Consider the following 15,490-nt stretch of genomic DNA (forward strand, 5'->3'; position numbering starts at 1 on the left):
TTTGGCCTAGCCCAACATTTAGTCAACATTGTTACCAACTGGCCTATACATTCTTACCCACTGCCTCAAAATAGCAAAGGAAAGGCTTACTCCCTCAACTTTTCCTGTTGGTTCAGGCATTTCCAACCTCTGCTCCTGCTGTGAAGGGCCACATCAGTGTTCAACTTGCTTCACATTTGAGCGTGAAAAGTATGGATTTCTTTAAGAGTAAGAACAAGTTTGAGAATCTATACCAGTCACAATCCATGGCATGACTGCTAACAGAGTTAAGCTCTGAGCAAGATTGTTGGGATTTTTCACTTTTTAAATGTTCTGTTTTGTTCTGTGAAATGATCTGGCTTTTAGGGGTTTCTGGATAGTTTGGATTGCATGTAGAAGATAAATCCATTATATTCGGAGATGCACCCTTTGTTTGGGGAAAATTATCCAGGATAGACTCTTTGGTTACACAACATTCAGAGTTCATCAGTTGATCTTGGAGAAACATTTGAAGTCATCAGAAGTCCAAATGCAGAAGTTATAATCTGAGCAACTGCTTTTCCAAGAAATGTAGCATGGTAGTTAAGAGTACAGATACTGAGGTCTGACTGCCCATGTTTAATCCTGGTTCTACCTTCCCCTACCTGGGTGGATTTGCATTGGGTTTCTCCATATCTCGACTCTTCCATCCATAAAATGATGATGACAATATTACTATCTACGTCAGAGTTTTTGTGCAGATTGAATGTAAAATCATTAAAATGACATCTGGCACAAAGTAAATGTTCCATGAGTGTTAGCTATCATCACTAGGAGTTCTGTTTAGTAACTGAATATAGTGTTGTCTATGCTGGGCTCTTGAAGCGTTGGAGAAATGTTTTCCTATGTGTAGATTTAGATAGGACTCTCCAGTGTTCTTATGTGGGGTTATTAAAATGAACTGACTTGGGCTTTGAGAAATCCATTCTACTGTGACTGACCTTCTAGTCCCTCTCTCAATCATTTTAAAGCAGAAAAAACGAACGGGCCTTGGAATCGAGAGTGTGGGGGTGGGCAGAAAGCCTTTTTGAGTCTGGACTTGGAGCATGAAAGTTCTTGGAGAGTTTTGTTGATGCATGTTAAATTGGCCTCAACGTCTAGGAGCCAGATAGAAACTCCACAGGGTCTCTGATATTGAATTCGGGGCTCATGAACCTGAAAAAAATCACTGCCGATGGCACAGTAAATCACTGTGGAGCTGTCCTTTGGTTATCCCCCAAGCATGCAGTAAAGCTTTATTAACCACTATGACCTTAGGTTTGGGGGAATTCAAGGTGCTGGATTAGAGTCGTTAGAATTTTAATTTTTAAAAATTGACCTTTTGTAGATCAAGCCAGTAAAGCAGGAGTACACTACACTATCTCTGGTTATCCTGCATCGTATGTTTCTGTAATGTTCGCATTATTTACAGCATGCATACATTACTTTAGAAATGAGAAAAGAGAAAAAATATTTTATATACAGGTGTTTTAATCCACCTACACAGGAATTTCTCTAGTAGGTCTTATCCTTTGAGGTCAAATGACATTAATTATTCAACAAACAGCACAGGCCAGGAGTTGTATTATATCCAGAAAGTTCTGGAAAATATGCCTTTGGCTTCTATTGTATTTTTAACAGCACCATTAATGGCTATGGATACAGAATTGAATACTGCTGTCTCACTCAATTACTTCCTTTCACATAACCTTTTTATTAAATATAACAAATTCAGAAGTGTACAAATTGTAAATGTACTTCTCTATGAATTATTTCAAAGTGAACACACTCATGTAACTGTGTGCCCAGATCCAGAAATAAAACAACACCCCAGAAGCTACTCTCTTGAGACACTACTCTCCTCAGACACTACTTTCCTTCTCCTCAAAGGAAAGAGAGGAATTGCTAGGTATGCATATACAGTAGAAAACAGCAAATAGTTATTGAAATAGCAATATATCTGTTCCCATCAGAAAGATATATGAATTTCACTTGCTTCACATTTGCCAACACATGGAATTGTCAAGGCTTCTTAATTTTTGCTACTCTGGGGAATGTGTAATGGTATCTCATTGTGGTTTTAATTTGCGATTTTCTGATAACCAATGAAATTGGCACCTTTTCATGTCTGTTGGGCATTGGATATCCTCCTTTGTGGATCGTGTTTCAAATCTTTTGCCCGTTTTTCTATTGGAATGTCTTTTTCTTAATGATTTATAGTAATTCATATATTTTGGATATGAATCTCCTGTCAATTATGCATATTGCAAATATTTTTCCTAGTCTCTTTTGCCTTTTCAACTTCTTAATTTTTAACTCTCACCAAGAAATTTCTTCAAGAATCTTCATGCCTTTAAATCCAGTTTCCCAATCTCTAGGCTCCAAAGATTCAGGGGCTCTTTCTATGCTGACTCCCTCACTCCTGATTGCAAAGGCCATTCATTTTCTGCCTTAGTATGATTGCGAGTTCTTAATTTTAATGTAATCAAACTTAGAGTTAATTCTTTTTGTTACTTGCAAAGATATTTTTGCCTATACCATCATGAAGATATTTGCCTGTTAACTTCTAGAAGCTTTATTGTTTTCTCTCTCATATTTGGGTGCATAATTCCACCTGGAACTTATTTTTGTGTATGGTATTAAGTGGGGGTGGGGGTAATTAAGATTCATATATATGTATATGCTACTTCTCAGTTCCAATTTTATCATATCAGGTATTCAAGTACGTCAGTCTGTTTCTGGACCTTCTATTCTGCTCTATTGGTCTAATTTTCTATTCTTTTGTCAACACCACACTGTCTTAATTACTGGAACTTTGTAGTAAGTGTTGGTGTTTAGTGATGAAAGTTCTCCAACTTTTTCTTCTCTAAGAATCTCTTGGCTATTATTGGACATTTGCATTTCCATATGAATTTTAGAATCAGCCTGTCAATTTCAACAACCAACTGAGATTTTGATTAGTTTATTAAATCTGTAGATCATTTTGTGGATAACTGATTTATAATATTGAGTCTTCTGACTCATGAATACGGCCTTTCACTCCCTTTAATTTCTCTCAATAATGTTTTATAGACTTATGCATAGATGTCTTTCACTAACTTTTTTCTTAGGTGTTGGATATTTTTGTAAAATATATTTTAAAAGTTTATTTTCAAATTGTTTATTGGTGTAGACAATCATTTGTATAGTTAATTTGTAGTATGTTGATTTTGTATCCAGCAACCTTGCTAAATTTACTTACTGTGACAACTTATTTGTTGACTCCTTGGACTTTCTATGTACACAATCACACCATTTGCAAATAATGACAGTTCTGTCTCTTCCTTTCCACCTTATAATTCTTTTTCTTGCATTATTGCATTGGCTAGGCTTGCCATTACAATGCTAAACAGAAGTAGTGATAGCAAACATCTTTGCCTTGTTACTGATCTCAGGAAGATAGTTATCAGTATTTCACCATTATGTTTGCTATATATACTTTTTGTAGATACTCTGTCAGACTAAGGAAATTCCTTTTGATTCCTAATTTGCAAAGTGGTTATTATTATTATCAATGGGTATTGAATTTCACTGTTTTTTTTCTGCTTCTTAGATGATTGTTCCCCTTAATACTGTTAATGTGGTAAATTTCATTAATTTTCAAATATTTAGTCAACCTCCCATTCTTGAAATAAACTTGATATGCTTGTGATATATTTTCCTTTTTTGTGTATCACCGGGTTTATGTTGCTAATATTTTGTTTAGGATTTTAGAACAACCCTCAAGAGATTGTTCTATAATTTTCCTTTCTTGTAACATCTTTGTTTTTGGCATCAAGGTTATGTTGGCTTCATAAAAGTGTTGGCAATTTCTTCCTCCTTTTCTATTCTCTGAGTTTGTGAAAAATTGGTATTATTTCTTCCTTTAATGTTTGGAGGGATTAATCAGGGAAGTCACCTGACCCTAAGTTTTCTTCAAAGGAAAATCTTTAATCATGGATTCACTATTTTTAATAGATATATTTGTTAATGTTTTCTATTTTATTTTATATCACTTGCTGTTAAGTTTTTAAAATTTTTTGTAGTTTAACCATTTAATCTAGTTTTATAAATTCATTGGCAAAGAGTTGGTCATATTAACCTTTTGTTTTCTTTTTAATGTCTGTAGAACATGCAGAAGTTTCCCTCTTCTTTCCTAATATTGGTAGTGTTTTCTCTTTTTTCTTCAGCAGTCTTGCACAGGTTTATCAGTTTCGTTAGTCTGTATAAGAAAACCAACTTTTGTTCTTATTGATCCTCTCTCCTGTATGTTTGTTTTATATTTTATTATTTTCCTTTCTTCTTTCCTTTCTACGTGTTTAATTTGATGCTTTACTCTAACTTTTTGAAATGGATATTTAAATAACTGTTTTCAGCTTTCCTCATTTCCTAATATATTCAAGGCTTTAAATTTTTCTCTATGCATTACTTTAGCTGTATCCCACAAGTTTTGATAAGTTGTAATTTTACCATTCAATTAAAATCTTTTCTAACCCATTGTAATTTCTTTTTACTCCAAAGTCATTTAGGAATTCTTTAGTTTCCAAGTGTATGGAAAGCATTTCGTAAACTTTTATTTCCAGCTTAATTCCACTGTAGTAACAGAACATACTCTGAATAAATTTCAGAATTCTGAAAAGTTAGGACCCCACAGTCTAGCACATAGTCAATTCTGGAAATTTCCAAATGCACTTGAAATGAATGTGTATTTTGTTATGTGTGACTATCATTCACTTATATATAATCTTTATATAAAAATCAAAATATTAAAATCTATTTTAGACACATTTCTCTTTACTGATGAAAGTTAAATATGTATTAAAATATTTACTAAATATAATCTCAGAATTTTAATGAAATGTATCCATAATTCTTAGTTAAGAAAAATATTCAATATTCTGTAATTGCTGTCTTTTGGTCAAAGCCATTAGTAATCACAATAAAAATAATTTGATTTCATTGTGTTAACTGCTAAAGCAGAACAGACAACATGTGGGGTTTTTTTTCTCTCAGATTCAGAATAAATGACCTCTAGATTTTGCTAATCCTTTGGTTAATTAGTAGCCCACTTTAGACAACCCAGTTATGTTAAACTTCCAAAAAATCCAAAAACATGCTTTCAAAACCTGTCTGAAATCCATCAATAAAAAAAGTTTGTGGCATATCCATAATTTGTAATTACACTTTCCACATACTATCGCCAAGGAGCCATTTTTATTAACATTACTGAGATAAACATACATTCTTCGGGATTACAGTTAAATATAATGGCTGAGAACTATGTTATAGATCTGCACTTTCTTCCCAGAAGCAGCTACTTGACATCCTCAGGGTTAATGTGGGGTCTGGCTGAGAACTGGGCACCAGGGTATAAAGCATCCCTAACATGTAAACAGTCCACCTATAGGAAGTCATCTAAATACTCCCCAACTTAAACTTTCTAAACGATTGACTTCAAGGGGAAATTGGTGTCATTCCATTTGAGTCTATGCATTCTAGCCATACACCAAGATGCTACAAAGTTTTTTTTTTTTTTTGCTTTAAGCAAAAAACAAAAACTCTACAATTATACATTTATCAAATAATGTTATTATTCAAATTTTAAAATCACTCCCGTGTTTCATAGCCATAGAGGAAGAAGGGATTTTCTTCTGCCACAATTTCTAGCATTTCAGAAAAAACGGAGATGATTAAAAAGTTTAATTTTTTTACATGAACTTAACTTCTCTTGGTGAAAGAACAGACGCTCTTCCAGCACTCACTGACATTCCCCCTAAACCTACTTTTACAAATGTATGTCAGTAATATTGGTATTCACCAAGATACATAAGCTAAGAATCTTGGAATCATCTTGATTCCTTCTCTTCCTTGCCCTCCACATCCAATAAGCAACAATAGATAAGCCCTATTGATTTAATCTTCCAAGTGTTTCCTGAAGCCATCACGTCCTCTTTATTCCTGTGCTGCTCCCCTCGTTCTGGCCTTCACCATCCAGATTAGTGTAGTAGCCTAGCTTCTGCTCTCTTCTCATCCACTGCATACATTCCTATCAGTCATCTTTTTAAGAGTTATTCATGTCATTTACCTATTTAATTATCAATGGTTGGGTCTGTTATCTTTATGACAAAGCCTGAACAATTAGCATAACATTTAAGACTCTTAATAAGCTAACTCTGACCCAAGTACTCCAGCTTTACTTGCCTTTTTTGACAGACCACACACCTTCAGCTCTACTCCTGCCTGCCCATTCAGTTAATATGCCAGTGACTCACACTTTGCAAGTGTGTCACTTCTACCTGGAATGTCCCTTCCCCTGCCCCATTTCCTGAAATGCTCCTTGCCTTTTCAAAGCCCAGTTGAAATGTAAACTCCTTTCATGAAATCTTCCTAGAAGTAATAGAACAAAATGGCTAAAGCATTGGCTCTGGAAGCCTGCAAGTACAGTTTGAGTTCTATTACTTTTTAGACATATAACCTTGATCAAGTTATCTAACTTCTCTGTGCCTCAGTTTTCTCATTTGTAAAATGAGGATAATAAGAGTACCTACCTTCCAATGTGAGGATTAAGCGCAGTAACAAATGAATTTACTAGCAAGGAGCCTGACACTCAGTAGGTGTTTAATAAAAGATAACTTTAATAGCTTTAATTACCTACCCCACCCCTACCAGCACACAGATTTAGTAACAGCTCCCTCTGGGCTGTCACAGCAGCTGGGTCCATGCTGCTACTGCAACACTTGTTACAGAGTGCCGTAATTGGTTGCATACATTAACTCTTTCACCAGGATAGACTCTTGAGGGCAGGATCTTTTTATTTATCTTAATATCCCTAACTTCTAATGCAGTGCCTGGCAAAGATGAGAATTTCCATAAATCTTTGTCAGATAAAGAATGAATGAATGAGGTGATCCCACAAAGGATTGGAAACACCTTCAAAAAGTTGATAGAAGTGGTAAGGATGAAAAATGATAGCAAACGCCTTTTTTTCTCCACCTTCCAACACTTCTACAAGGTCACGTAATCAGTAAGTGACAAAATCGAGATGCACATTAAGATGCCTTAGCTCTTAATGACAGGTATATGGTCATTGTATGCTGGCAGCACTAGGAGATGCTTCGGCTCTCAGATATTCCCAGGTGGGCTCAGACATAACTTCTCGAGGTAATCTACTTCTGACATCACAATAAGCCCATAATAGAATGCCTGCATTTTCTTGCATTTAGAATTGTAGAACTTTATTCCTAGCAGCGATCATAGAGCCCTAACAGGGAAACTGAGAGTTGAGTAATTTGCTCATGTATAGACTCTATTACACATTAAGTTTTAAATCCATCCTAGATACAGACTCCTTTCGCACATAAAGTCTATCTTATTTAAATATATTTTTATTTTTTGCCCTACAAAACAATTTTATGATAATTTTTCCTTTGAACTTTATTAGCAAAAATATTCTATTGGTATTCAGTCCCTAATGGTCAGATTTCCATTCACACAGTTTCTCTGAGGTACTCTATCATTAATTAGCAACTACTCATAACAGCAAGGAGATATTATAGAAAAACATATGGTATGTATTTCAAATTTAATTCCTTCAAAATGAAATTCTGTGTTTTTGGCATAATCACTTTACCCTTCTCAATTCAGCTTTACTAATTTGCTCACTACAGTAAAAGAAAACACATCAAAATATAGTTCTGAGTGATGAAATTATGAGTAACTTTTATTTAGAATTTTAAAATCTTTACATGTTTTCTGTAATGACCATTTTCATTCCCCCAACTCTGTCCCAAAGCCAAAGCTTTGGTGGCTGAGTGGGGTTAGGAAGCTCTTCTCACGAGTAGGGGAGGACAGAAACCCTATATGGGGTGTTGGAGCTCAACTGGGGTGAGAAGGTTGTCACATAGGAGAGGGAGAGTGTTGTACGTAAATTTAAAAGATATACGTGTGTGTGCACATACACTCATAAAATTCCCTAGCAATGTCCACTGAGAAAGAGTGGGGGCAGTGACATCCCAATTGTAATAAGCACATCACACATACAAATCGTGGTTCCTAAAGACCAATTGCCACTAAAAGGTAGATAAATAGGTGATTCCAGAGCTGGGGCATGGCAAGTACAAGATGAGTTTGGAAAATCCTGTATGCCCAAAAGTAAGAAAGTGCTTAAAAAATGATGGCAACATGTCAAAAGAACACAGGAGCCAACTTGAAGGGGTTCCCACTGGCCCAATGTGGGACAATTTGAAATTCAAAATTACTAACATCATAATCCACTGACTAGAAAATCATAAATCCATTCTGACCTTAATACACTGAAATTTTGGTCAGGAACAGGATACATACATAACTTCAAACTACCACCCCACAAAATATTTCAAAGGGAAAAACAGTAATTTTACAGTGGAGAAGCCTGATAGGTAGTACATTAAGCAACTGATCAAAATAAATGCCATCAGAAATGGGGCAAACTGGAATTGTGCACTACCCAGATGCAATGAGAACACAATCGCTCCTATAATATCCCTGCCAGAAAAGCACAATTGGCATCTAATCATGAGGAAACGGATATAGTTAAATTTAGGGACATTTTACAAAATAACTGGCCTATAATCTACAAAAGCGCTGTGCACAGCAAAACTCAGGACTGAGGAACTGTCCCAGAGTGAAAGAAATGAGAGATGCTACAACCTAAGACAACACACGATTTTGAACTAAATTCTTATAAAACTTTATTGGGACAATAGGTAAAACTTGAATGGGGCCTGAGGATTAGACGGGAGCAATGTATCAGTGTTCACTTCCTGATTTTGATGGCTGTGCTGTGGTTACATAGAAGAATCCTTTCTTTTTGGGAATACAAAAGTACTGGAGGGTGATGGAGCCTTATGACAGCAACTTACTCTCAAAGTGGAGAAACTTTATTTGTACAGTATTTACAACCTTCACGTAAGTTTGAGATTATTTCAAAGTTTTCTTTAAAAAGCATAATGCAGAAAACTAATCAATAGAGTCTTATTATTCTTAAAGAGCTGATAAAGCAATTCAATGATGTGTAACTCTAACAACGGTAATTTTAATTACGATAAACTCTGTCCAATTCCTGGGTCCACCATGCACATGCATGTTCTTCAAAACTGCTTTACTTTTGTATCATTAATTCACCTAGAAGTTTTTCTCACACATGACTTTCAAAATCTTATTTAAACACACACTACTCTTTCTATTAGTTAGGATAGGCATATGTTCATAGGTGCTGTTCAGTAGAGAGAAGCTATGTGAGTCCTATTTTTTAAACCAAACAAAAATATAGGTATTACTATAAAAATAACTTCTCCCTCTTGTGGCAAAAATTGAAAATACATTCTACCAGAGAATCCTAATATAGAGGCACTTAGAACTATTCCTTATAAAGTATTTCCACATAATTTCATGTGAATCCTCTAAATAGCACAAAGCATTTGCAAACAATATACTTAGAGGTAGTTTCACAGTTTTCTTTAGGTCAGCACTGTCCAGATTCTATTTGGATAATATTCTCTGTAGCAAAAAGCTGCAAGTTTGATAAAACGGCCACAGCAAAGTGCCAGAGTTCAAAGGAACCAAATTCACTCACAGTATAAAGATTAAAATAATAGGCAGGTAAAAAGGAAGGGCTTCATTCAAAGGCACCTGCCTATTTAAAATTACATGGGCATCAAGAAGGCTTCCTACCTCGCAAAGTTTAATCTTAAATATTTGCAAGTCCACCATTGGAGATTAATTCCTTGGAGTTGGTTCTGACCAATCTTCAGAATTCATGAATATAAAGACACTCTGGAAGGGACAAGACATTTTCCTTCATTTAAGATTGCCAATGGTCAAAACAAAAGAAAGTCACTCATCTGAGCTATAATGAAACTTAACCGATTCATTCCAGATTCCTACCCCTGTTCTTAGCCCCCCATTCTTCTTCCTATTAAGTCATCAGTCACCGGTAATTCTCTGTTTTACCGATCTTCCAGTGATTAGAAAGTAATTTAAGTGGTTTTTGAAAGTAAACAATTCCGGTTTCAGACTTTGAAATTAAAAGCGGCTCAGTTGGATACTGTCCCATCAACACAGTAACATAAATATTAGTATCTTGGCTAAAATGAATTATTGACAATTTTAATACATGTTGCACAGTACATATTAATATAGAAAAATACATGTTATCAGCAGCATAATGTTGACCATGTTCTAATCCATTCCACCTGCTCAAATATTAGTGCAAATAATTATATATTTGTAATGCATCACTGCTGTCTAGTGCAAATCTATGCCTTCTGAATAAATGACTTTCCTCTGAGGTTGTTTGCTATTTGGAGTATCATGTGATATATTCGTATTTAAATTGGCTTTGTATGGTGAGGCCGACTACAATCTTCTAAACCATTTAGAAAACGAGCAAGTGTATTTATTTGTCTCTCCCCCAAAAAGTGATATTAATCCCAAGAACTGAAGTTTACTGTTATCTCTCAAATAATAATCTTAATGTATACAGGGCCTTGTTTAAAAATATCAATCTTGTTAAGCCCAGCGTTATCACCCTAGCTGCTCCAAATCACCAATTAAAATTCTTACTCTCTAATGTGTCGGGTTTCTCTCCCATATACAATTGAGGGGATGTTTCTCCCCTATATTTGGAAAGAGAAAAGACTGATCAGTGGTAGGAATAAAAGTTAAGAGTTAAGGCAATTTTTAAAAGATTAAACAGGCATTTTTGATTACATGAAAATGACTGACTATTGCTAATACACTGAGTACATTTTCACTCTCGCATTAGCCATTTAAAAGCACCAAATAATTAACAGATTGGCAAACTTATGACATTGAAATAGTCTATTTTTTAAGGTAGAAATACTGATTTCCTCATATCTTCCAAGGTAGAGTTGTCATTTACTCCCATGTTAAAAAACATGGTACAAAATACCTGGACTCTTTCTACTTTAAAAATTATTAAGCAGAAACAGTTTTATGATTATGTAAAATAATACTCACTAAGGAGAACTTTTCGATGAAAAGATTTCTTTTAGGTACACACTTAATATTCAATTAAAATTTCATGACCACTTATAAAATTTTAAAAAACAAATTTAAGAGTATGACCACACATTGCACACATTAAAAAAAATCCAACAGTAAATTAGATACTGACCCTGTATATCAACTTCATAATCTAAACACTACAATGAGAACCAACACTAGATGAAAAGAAAATGAGATTAAGCAAAACTATTGAACCTATCAAACTAAAAGACCTATTTAATGTTACATAAGGAGAACAGTGTACAGAACATAAAGAGTGAGCAAGAAAGATTCAGGCTTCAATCCAGGCCTTTTACTAGCTATAAACTTTGAGCAGGTCTACTTACTAACCTTTTCGTGCCTTAGTGCCTCATCTGTCAAATGGAGACAATAGTACCCAACTCCTAGGGCTGCTTTGGAATCAACTGAGATAATGTATGCAAAGGGCTTAGCATAGTGCATGGGACTTAAGTCAATAAATGTGGCCAGACTTATCTTTATTATGCATCACAATTTAAAAATTGCAGTTTTTACTTTATGTAAAATTATTTACTCTAACAATATGGACTGGACTTTTTCTCCAAAGTATACAATGTACTTCAGGACAGACTCTCAAGCAGAGAGAAGTACTACAGGAACTGAATACAGCTAAACTAATTAGATGGAAGCACAGAATGCTTTGTATGTCAAGTTCTCCATCAGAAATCAGGAGAATTCAGTATGCTTCTAGAAAACATCTCACACTTCTGAGTCAATGGGCAAGATATGGGTAATATGCAGAATATTTTTGCATTAAAAAAAAAAGTTAAACTCCTAGAATGTGAGCTTTTTGAAGTCACTAACAAATTATTCATGGAGCGAACCTCGCTACTCTGACAGTTTAAGCACGCCTTGTCACTATCTTATAAACATGACCACCTTAAGGGGTTTCGTGGCATTTCAGGAACCAAAATTTCTTTATCTGGATACATGTAAATATTCACCATCATAGATGAGAAAAAGGCATTTTCAGAAAGTAAATTCCCTACTTTGAAGCAATCTATTGGCTGATAATTAAATTATTTCACTGTAAGCCAGAAAGCTGATATTCAGATAGCAAAATATTTAAAGTGAAAGGGGAAAGAAAATGGTCTAAAATGTATCACAGATTTAACCTACTTAGCAGCTCTTTTTAAAACAAGGAAGGTGCTAAGGACTTGCAACCATGATGATACTCAAAATGAGGCTGATAATGGTCTTGGAATAGTCAGTCAACTGTCTAATGATCCACCCAGCTGTTACTTAATAATTCTTTATAAAGACTATTCATTTACTCTGGTTGACTGTCATTTTCAATACCATAACTAACAGAAGCCAGACTTCCTTCTAAAACCTGTGTTCTGTATTTCACTTTCTGTACCATTTTATGCAAACATAATATATCAAGTTTTAGAAAAATAATCTGGAGTGTTTTAGAGCATATTTTCAACTTCAAAACATTACCTAAATATTGCATGTTACCTTATATGGAACTGCAGAAAATTATAAAGATTCTCCTTATTCAAATGTAGGCTAAAATTAGTAATACACAAAGTTCCATTATGAGTATCTAAAATTTTACCATGTGCACATGAAAAACCATTTTACTTACTGATCATCTCTTTTGAGCCATAAATTCTGGGCAAAATTTTGTAGTGGCCATACATATGAAAAATACTTAAAAAATTGGAATACAAAGAATGCAAAGAATGCATATTGCTTTATACAATGTTTTGTTTTTCTTAGAGAAAGACAATCTGTTTAGGCTAAATTTCTAATCTTAGTCAACTATTTTTCTGTTAAAAAAAGTGAGAAGACCTATGCTATGAAAAATAAGGAACATCTTAAACATTTAAATAAAAAATAATTCATAAGATTCAGCATGGACATCCTTAAAAAGTAAAAATGGAGTGAAATAAAAAAAAAACAATCGCAGGGAATCTGTTTATTGAGCATTAACGTTAACACTTCTAAATTAAGTATTCACTTACGGGTTTTCTTTGTCACTGCTCTGTCAATGGACATAATGAAAAATATTGCACAGAACTCAAGCATAGAAATAATAATTAACAAAATAACTAAGCAACAAGTATATGGTTTACATTTAAAAAATTAATCCAAACAAAATAATTTGAAGCATTTCTCTGATTTGGAAGTCTTAAAATGTTCTCTCATATTTTATTTGAAATTTTTTCCATTTTTTTTTTTTTTTACAAATTGACACTGTGTACAAAGAGTTCAAATGACCAGTAAAACTACTGCTTTAAAATTGTTGGCTTTAAGTAACAGAGGTATAATCTGAATTCACATCAGAATTTTTTCTAAAATGGCAATAGTACAAGCATATGACTTTCTCTAGTAGCCAAAACCTGTTCTGGCTCTCCCTTGGCTAAGGAACAGAAAACTAGACAGCCTTCTAAAACTGCCACAATTTCCTAAAATGCTTTGATAAAAGTTGGCATACTTCATTTCTCTTGTTTACCTTGATGACACTGGGCTAAACCAAAAATGAAGAAAATTCAGTCAACAGTAACTTAAACAGTAGCTAGCTCCGCACTTGGAAATTTTGGTAAAATTGAGGATCATTCAGAAACATATTCTTAAAAGTAGTTTTCCAAAATTAGGCCAAAAAGCCTACCTTTAACATGGAAAAAAATGCCAAGAATGAGTTGAACATTAAAGTTTATCTGCTCCTAGAAGACTGAACAGCACAGTGGAAGCTGGAAGACCGCACACAGGGAACGATCCGCTCTCAGAGCGAGTTTAAAGAGTTCATGGAGTTCCACTTGACGTTTAAAATTTTATAAGTGATTTATAATGTCACCATATTAAGCCAATTCAATTAACTACAATCAGTAAGAACTGCTTCAGAAATGCCTTGAAAAAGATAATGCAAAAACTATAGATTTGAAAAGCAAGTAGTCTTTGCAAAGGTCATCTCCAGACTTAGAATATATAGAATCTACCAATTCCCAATTCCTCTAAAAATAGAAAACTACCTGCATGTTTAGTAATCCCATTTTGTTCCAGTTTAGCATTAAGATAGAAATCTTAAAAGGACTGCATTGTTGCTAAACATTGTCAATACTTCTCATATGCACCATTTAGACTATACCTCACTTTTTAATTTCCCTTATAATATTAAAATAATGAATAAATATGGTCCTTTAGTTAAGGTCCTCCACCTTATCTTAAGTGAAATATAAAATAAGGTAGTTTTATTAATTTCTTGCTAGCATTGGCTTAAAATCTGTTAGCCAAATAAGAAATAAACTTCCCTAAGCTTTTTTACCCAGAAAGCAGATGTATTCTGATCCACTCCTAATATCTACATTAAAACATTTCATCATTTTAGTTTATAACATTTCTCTTGGAATAGTATTTTTGTTGTACCTCAGAAAAAATCCAATGAACCAACCACAGAAATATGCTCAATTGTTAATCTTTTGAAAGAGGAAAAAGTTCTCTAGGAAAACCTAAAATAACAATTGCCAGTGCTGAAAAGGTCATTACAAATTGATAAATAATAAAAGCAGTTTTGCTATATTTTATCCATTATTAATGCAAAACAGGATGGTGAAATTTCCCAATGGAATATGTTAAAGAACATGGACTGGAACACTGCTAACACCTCATTTGCCTTCTCACACCAACATTCTCCAGGATGAAAATAGCGATATATAGTTTCACAGAATTTGAAATTTATAAGTTCAAGAATGAAATTAAAATTCAACTTAAGGGGAAAAAGCAAAATAGGGCCAGTAGTGTCCAAATTTCAAATAAAATCTCAAGGGTAAGTATGGCTGCTGTTTTTCCAAACAGTCATTTTTCCATAAAACGTTGGCTGTGTCATAAGAAATCTCCTGTGCTTTCTATCAACCGAGGCCTGCTGGAGTGCAACACTTTCCCTTGTAAATTCAACCTCAGCTGAAATGTCGAGCAAGGCGGGCAGATCTATAGTCAGCACGAAGTTGTACGAAGGAGTGAAGAATGTTCTTGTCCAGATTAGCAAGTTGTTCTCCTGAGCAGACTTGCTTTAAATTATCTGGGGCAACTACCAGAAGATTGCACAGTGCATGCAGAGTATCAAAAAGCTGTAATACCAGTGGAATCTGAATTGAGATAAGAGAAGGAAAAAAATAACAATGAAACAAAACAATTTCTAGTCTTACAATTAGTTTGTAAATTCTCACATACGGTTAGTCAGGACTTACTAATGTGGGAGAGTTCGATACAAAGTCATTTGTTGCTTAACGACGGAGATCGACGGAGATAACATTCTGACAAATGCGTCAGTGGGTGATTTCATTGTTGTGAGAACAGCACAGAGCGTACTTACACAAACCTAGATGGTATAGCCTACTACACACCTAGGCTATATGGTCCTAATCTTGCAGGGTGCAGTCTGTTA

General features: G+C 34.4%; 1 protein-coding gene across 1 annotated transcript in view; it reads right to left on the bottom strand.

Moving 5' to 3' along the window:
- Window positions 1–13,009: 13,009 nt before the first annotated feature.
- EXOC5 (exocyst complex component 5) overlaps window positions 13,010–15,490 on the bottom strand; it is a 50,741-nt gene continuing 48,260 nt past the window's right edge. Inside the window, exon 18 of the mRNA XM_023627792.2 lies at window positions 13,010–15,191. Coding sequence (XP_023483560.1) covers window positions 15,003–15,191 — 189 coding nt within the window. The 3' untranslated portion in view covers window positions 13,010–15,002. The remainder of the gene's footprint in view (window positions 15,192–15,490) is intronic.

The sequence above is a fragment of the Equus caballus genome, chromosome 24 (genome assembly GCF_041296265.1).
Source record: "Equus caballus isolate H_3958 breed thoroughbred chromosome 24, TB-T2T, whole genome shotgun sequence".
Classification (NCBI taxonomy): domain Eukaryota; kingdom Metazoa; phylum Chordata; class Mammalia; order Perissodactyla; family Equidae; genus Equus; species Equus caballus.